Source organism: Cornus florida, unplaced genomic scaffold, assembly GCF_030987335.1.
Source record: "Cornus florida cultivar Cherokee Brave unplaced genomic scaffold, ASM3098733v1 CherokeeBrave_3.0.0_Hap2_Chr07, whole genome shotgun sequence".
NCBI classification, from domain to species: Eukaryota; Viridiplantae; Streptophyta; class Magnoliopsida; order Cornales; family Cornaceae; genus Cornus; species Cornus florida.
Genome location: NW_026775577.1, coordinates 5,978,021 through 5,985,573, shown reverse-complemented (window position 1 = coordinate 5,985,573; position 7,553 = coordinate 5,978,021). Strand labels below are relative to the sequence as shown.

The 7,553-nt window shown below is 31.0% G+C and overlaps 1 protein-coding gene across 1 annotated transcript; it reads right to left on the bottom strand.

The window, feature by feature from the left end:
- Window positions 1-2,429: 2,429 nt before the first annotated feature.
- On the bottom strand, window positions 2,430-3,578 carry LOC132316155 (F-box/LRR-repeat protein At2g43260-like). The gene has a single exon (XM_059814667.1). The coding sequence runs from the start codon at window positions 3,576-3,578 to the stop codon at window positions 2,430-2,432; it is 1,149 nt and encodes a 382-aa protein (XP_059670650.1).
- Window positions 3,579-7,553: the final 3,975 nt, after the last annotated feature.

The following is a 7,553-nucleotide window of genomic DNA, read 5'->3' as shown; positions in this document are numbered from 1 at the left end:
GCAGAGAAAGAGACTTAGAGTGCGTTTGGATGGGATGATTTGGAGGGATGGGGAAAGAAAAGATGGGGCTTAAGTGTGTTTGAGTAGTTTAAAATGAGAAAAAAGAAATGATAGGGAGTGATAGTTATCCCTCATTTCCTATCTAAAGGATAGTGTTTTAAGTAGTATTTACATAATCCCGAAAATGACCTCAACAATTACAAAGATAAAATTATTATTTCATTCATATCCCATCTATTTAAAAGGATATGATAGTAATTTGGTTATTATCATTTCTCTTCTTTTTTCCCCTCTATCATATCCAAGCAAAAATATTATTTCTTCTCTTCTCTTCTATCTATCAAATCATAAATAGAGATTATTGATATATTTTTTTTTCTTTTATCTCATAAAGAAAAGAAATGATAGTATTAGTTATGCAAGAAAAGAAAAGAAAAGAAAGGATAGCAATAATCTCTATTTATGTTTGAATAAATAGAAGAGAAAATTAAGAAAACAAATGATAGTATTCTTTTTTGGATATGATAGAGAGGAGAAAAGAAGAGAAATGATAACCACTAAATTACTATTATGTCTTTTTAAATAGATATGATATGAGTAGAATAATAATTTCATCTTTTTAATTGTTGAGTGTAGTTTTGGAATTATGAAAATACTATTTAAACACTATCCTTTTTCTCCGAGATAGAAAATGAGTAGCTATCATTCCTATCTCTCCCTCTCATTTATTTTCTCATTTTTAATCAACCAATCACACTCTCATTATCCAATTTTTTTTTTTTTTTTCCTCTCCAAATCTACCCTATCCAAATGTACAATCCAAACATACAAAGTAGGAAGATGACACACAAGCGTTATCATCATTGCTCAGCGGTTGTTGTGGTGTGGGGTTTGGGTTTAGAATGGGTTCAGAATATACATATATATATGTATGTATATATATATATATACATGTGTAATATATTTATATATATTTTAGATTTTAGATTTTTTTTTTCCTAAATATTAAATTTTAGTTGAATAATTGAAAAAGGAAAAATAATTTACATAAATTAGTCTAACAAAAGTCATTTTATTAACTTTTTTTATTTGTTTCAGTATTTACTATATCTTAAATACAATTGAGAAGAAAAAAAAAAAAATAAAATAAAATAAAATTTGCCACCACCCAAGATGCGTAAATATTGCCAGCAGCAAAAAAAAGAATTGAGCGGTTGCCACTAAAATTTACTGATAAAAAGGATTTTATTGTGAAATTAAATTGAATAGTTATATAAATCTCAATTGAGAGAGAAGCTTACTATTAGAGAGAGAAAATAAAGGGAAATAGTGGGGTTTGGTTTCTGATGGAGAAGGCGAAAGGTTAGAAAGAGAGAGTGGTGAGGTGTAATGATGGAGAAAAACTTAATTGCGCCAGTTGTATCAGTGACGTGGTATCATCAACTGATTAGATACTGACATGTAAGAATATGACAACTAAAATAAAGTAATTTTACTTGTGCGATATGATACAATTGGTTGATAACACAGATAACGAAGTATTAAAAGTGTCTTTCTCGTAATGATGAGTATACCAAGGGCAAATGTGTCATTTAAGAGTTATGATATTTTGCAATTTAAATTAAAAAAATATTAAAGGGGCAATCTTGACTTTTCACATTTTTAAAGGGGATTTTTGAATTTAATTTCTGACATGACGTGCCATTGTTAAAAAAAGAATGAATGTTATAATAACAAATCTCAGGGATGTCATTATAATTTATCCCAAAATTAATGAGCAATTGTCCTTTACGAGATTGAATGTTGTTCATTGTTGTAATTTTTTATTTTTATTTTTATTTTTTGGTACTGAAAAATTAATCCACCGATTGGCCACTTTGTACTCTTGAGTTATTTGTAAATCTCGAATATATGCAATCACAAACCATAGTCCTCATATTTTTGCGCTTTATCATTGTTGTAACTTGTTGCAATGTAAGAAGATATAATTTTCTTTTTTCCGTAAATGTATAAGAAGATGTAATTGCTTAATTAAAGAATCCGATGCGTATAACTTATGCCCTCTCTAAGAAGCACGACCTAGAACTAAAATAATGACAAACAAAACATTAAAAAAAATTAAAAAAAATACCGGTTCAGTATTTCCAAACAAAACATTAGATTAAACAAAACTGAGCAGCCAAAACAGCTTTGGGATTAATATGACAATATAAATACAATTTATTTATAGAATACATAAAGGAAAAAGAAAAAAGAGAATGATGCATTAGCATTCCTTGTTTTCCCTCTTACTCATTAATGCTTTGGAAAATACTTATTAAAAGGATACAATATGTAATAAGAACTAATTACCGAAGAAAAAAAAAAAAAAATTGTTTTAAGAACTACAAATACAAAAATTTTGTTCAAGCAGTTTAATATTTAACACCTTATGACAGGCAGATGGAGTCTGTATATGCCTTGAAATCGGACCAAACATCTTCTTCCCAACATTCATTTTCTCCTTTTATTGAAACTAGACTCTCCTTGTAGACCCAAACATGAACGGAACGGTACTTTTCAGAAGGTCCAACATACTTGATTTCTTGATTATTAGGATAGTAAAAAACCAACTGCTTGGCTTCTGTTTCTAATAAAACATCTCCATTTGCCCATAATCCTAAAGGTGATTCTACATCTGGAAAGGGTCCAATTGTAAATTGTCTTATCCAACACCCCTCCGTCTTCATCAACCATATATCAAAATCTTTCTCCACTTCACATGGATTGTAAAAGAAAATGGCAATATAATCATTACACATGGAAAGAACTCCATATTGTGATGTAGGAATATCTGGCGGTATCTGCGTTTCATGAAAAAGTTCACTGTTCATGCCAAATGAAAAGAGAACATAGTAGTTGTGATTGTCACTGGTCGACCAGTAATGAACTCCATCCATGTATGTGTTACACAAAGACTCGTGTATGTAACCTTTTCCAAACACATCAACTTCGAATAGGTTCCAAGAATGAGTATTCAAGGTGTACACTGCAATAACTGTTGGAATGTATGGATCATCATTTATCTCATCCCAGAATAATCGAATCCAAACCAACTTATAATGGTTGGTCACTAGATCTAACCCCATTCCAGAATGAAAACAGTAGGCTGTGTAAGTGGATGGAATTTTGGGCTGAGGTACAAGGAGAGACCTGAATTCTTTCAAAGATGGGTTCCAAAGAGCTAAATGGTGATGATCCCAAACACAAAATATTCCATGAAACGGACCGTTAATGCATAGCATTCTTGGTATTCCAAGTTCAACAAGATCATCAAATAGAAATGTTGTGTTGGAAATCTTTTCATAAGGAAATGAGGCCAAAGCATAGTTTTCGATTTTGTACGCATAATGGTGCATAAGCAGACGAGTGTTGCTGTGGTTATGGAGGTGTTTGCTAACGAAATTAGAATTATTGATGATAGTGTGCCAACATTTGCCAACAATTCTGAACCGCAACAATGATTTCACAGGCAGTCTCGAGAGAATCTCTACTATCACTGTTTCTTTGATGTAATTTTTAGCACTATTGATTGCCATTGCTTCCGTCCTCTAATTTAGTTGTTGAAACCATGCCCGCACAAGTCACAACCTAATAATGCAATATGCTTTTTGAAGCAAAAATAAATAAATAAATAAATAAACAACAATTCAAAATCGTAATCAAAATGAGAATTTATTTATTTGGCAACGAATCCAAAGAGTAAGAAAAGCACAGTAGGATGTAGAGAGAAGGAAAGCAGCGCACCAGAAAAATTATCGAAAAAGATAAGAAATATACAATATTGGCTAGGAAAATATAAATATCTATATATATATATATACACACACATATTATTAAGAACAAGAAGAATCAAAAAATAGTAATTTAAAACCAAAAAGAAAAAAAAAAATAATGAAAGAAAAGTGAGATGACGGTATCCGAACCATCTGTTAGATTGCTAGTTTCAACTGTGAACATGAGCAGGGGTGACAATTTGTCCTACATCTTCCCTACCCTAATGGGATGGGAGTGTTATGCCCCTAAATGGGATAGGGCGGATATGGCATCAGTACATGTAACCTGACTTGGGTTTGGGGTGGGTCCGGTATGGCATCAGTAAATGTAACCCGACTAGTGTTGCATCCCAACATAATATGTTACATATGTATTGCATCATTGAAGTAACTGTGCTCAAGTGTTGCATCCGATATTTAAATTGTACAGCAAAATATAGTTAAAAAAAAAAAAAAAAGTACAAGAAAGAATTCCAAAGGTGTAGAGAACTCCCCAGAAAGGACTAATGGTCATTACCCAATAATCAAAATTTTTTTTTGGGTAAATAAACACAGCGGCCAATGATCATTACTCTTGCCATCAATACATAAAATGGTGTGATGTCCCATTAAGAGGTTCAACAACCTCAAACTGACAATTTTAATTCTATCTTTTTACATGGCCATTTTCTATCTCTGGGCCACTATCGTTTTCCGTCTTTCACTATTCTATGAGCAATATTCCAAGGTTCTGAACTGGTTGAACTTCAAGGAATAGGTGAAAATTCGAACCCATTACAGTGGAAGTGGAACTGACGAACTCAGACTCGAATAATCATGAATTTACTTTTTAAATAAATACATCCAATCTCACCTCCTCTCACAGGTGGCATTAATAAACAAAAAAATTGTGCTACAAAAAATAAACAAATAAATTCCCAATTTAATTTAGAGGAAAATTCCATTGAATATCATATGAAAAGGTGTAGAGTTGGTGAATCTTGGCATTCATGAATTTTTATGCCAATTGCAAGTAAGAATTAAAAAAACCAGTGTGCAATCACAAACTACAATTTTGTTAATATCCCAATGTTCAAGTACTTGCATAAAAGCATATTTATATGTGTATATACAAATATAAACAATACCTATATGATGGCTCAATTATTGTAAAACAATCCTCAAATCCATGTCCTAGCCTAAATCCCCAAGTTATAAATCAAGCCTAATAGAAATCCCAAACCTAGTAACTTATAAATTTGATTTCACATGTGTTTACATACTTTAAAGCCAAAAAGAGAGAAAATCGTATTCCATATTATCTTCACTACCATAACAGTAAAACACACCGAAGTAAAGATATTGGAGATAAATACCGTGGCATCTTCAAAAATGGGGTCAAAACTCTGCAAATTGAGAAGTAGAACAAATGAGAGACGGCAGAAAAAGGAAGGTGAGAGACCCTTTGAATTTTGGTAAGATGTGGGAGTGGAGATGAGAATTTTTAGGGAGAAAATCAGGGTATAGAATTTGTCTTCACGTCTAGCAGTTCAATGTCTAGGGTAAATAAGCGGGCTATCAACAGGTGATAACCCATTAGCAACCAATTTAGAACGGGTTACCAACGATTTACTAAACAGACGGAGCAACCTGCGATACAAAGTCATTTAAACATTGAAAATTTGAATTTTGGAAAAATGGGCCAACAGGTTTGTCCCGTGTTTCCTCCAGAGGATTTTTCACATAAATCTTTGGGTCTTGATTTTGTTCGCTTGTTATTTTTATTTTGTAGCTTGGTGGTTGAATAATTTTGCTAGAACAAATATTCGTAACCAACAATTTTGACTCCGAAAACACCCAAATAAGGAGAGTTAAAGTGATTTCCATGTACATACAAAAATATTTTTTAAATATTAAAAAAATATATATGTATATAATTAAAGTAATTATTTTTTGTTCATTCTCCCTTAAGTAATTAAGTTTTAAATATGTTCACATATACATTAGTTGGTTTCTGCATCAACAAATGACATGTTCTTACATTTATTCATATATAACCTTTGGTATTCTCAATGAATTTATTTGATTTCCTTAATTCTAGATGAATCATTTTTAATTGACTAATTCAAATTTATGAGTTACATATTGATTAGTGTGATATATGAATGAATTTACCCAAATTCATTGTCTTAGAGCATGAATATTTTAAATTCATGTATATTGATGCCTGAACACATGGATGGAAATTCACTTGAGAGCTAGGTGATATAGGGATCACATTTCCCTCATTTAAAAGTATAAATCAAGTTCAATTCCATCTCATATTCAAGTTTTCTATTAACGTATTAACAGTAAAGGGATTAAGTGTTGCACCCAATTATATATCGTGCAAATACACTGTAGTTGGATTGAGTCTAGACTTATTTGAATCCTGGAAATAGAGTTGTTAAGAGGTTTCGACTATCTTCAAGAAATATTTATGTGCCATCTAAGTTTTCTAAAAATTATATTTCCGTCCTATTTGTAAGTGCAATTGATTTTCGTGATCCATCGTGATTATTTTTCCAACACTTACTAAGTGCCTGTTTGGGATTGCGTAGCATCCAAACGTGCGTTTAATTTAAAAATATAGTGTTTGGTGGTATTTGGTTTAAAAAAAAAAATGCGCTTTTAAAGAGTAGAGGTCGAATAAAAAAAGCTAAGGAAATAAAAGTGTTTAGTTCAGACTTTATTTCTTAGTTGGTATTCAACCACATGCCTCCACCGAGGTTCGAATTCCTGACCCTTTGAAAAATAGGGATTTGATACCGATAGGCCACTGACCTGTTGGTGAACATTGTGTTCTTAAATCTTAAGAGGATAAACGAATATTGTAATATTGTGATGACTATTATTGCTAGCCAAGTTTGATGTTCAATCCCCTTGAATATTTATAGTCCAATTTCACATTTTCAACACATAACTCTTAATATTCTAGATTATTAATGTTTTATGCATTACATTTATCTAAAAAATTCTAACTTAGATTTTTCATTGACATTCAATAGTATTTCAAGATTTTTGTTAGAAATTCTTTATAAAAGTGCACATTTAACCATTTAATAAAGAGTACTTCTCGAATTGTTTCTCAAATTATTGATTTATTGGAATTTCTTTGCCCTATCTTGAAATTATGTTTGGGTAATGCACATATTTATTAGTATTTATATAATATGTATTGTAAAATTAGTAATAAAAATGTTTTAAGTAATAATGTTACCAAACAAATTTAAAAGTGCATGCTTTAAATATAAAAAGTGTTTTATATAATGTATCATCAAATGCTTAACACGTTTTTTTACTCACATCAATTTTATGATAGCACTATTGATCAAAATGCTTTTACTATTACAACAACGACCCCAAACAGGCTCTAATCAAAACAAACCCCAGTTCTAGTGCCCATGAAAACATGAAAGACTTTAGTTAAAATAATTATTTAGAACGAGCTCATGCAGTGGGGTAGACACGGAGCCACGTTGGTAGTTACCCGCATGAGAATTTTCTCTTATTTGTATTTTATATACACATTTTTATTATTATAAAAGCTGTCCCATCAAATTTTAAAAATATTCACAAAAATCTTTAAAAAAACACTTCTAAATTTTTAAAAGATCCCTCATCTTTTGACTCATATGTCAAATAATATTTTTAAAATTCAGAATTGGTCAATGTCTTTTCTCCTCCAACACGTCTGGCAAAAATATTTTAAGAATCAAA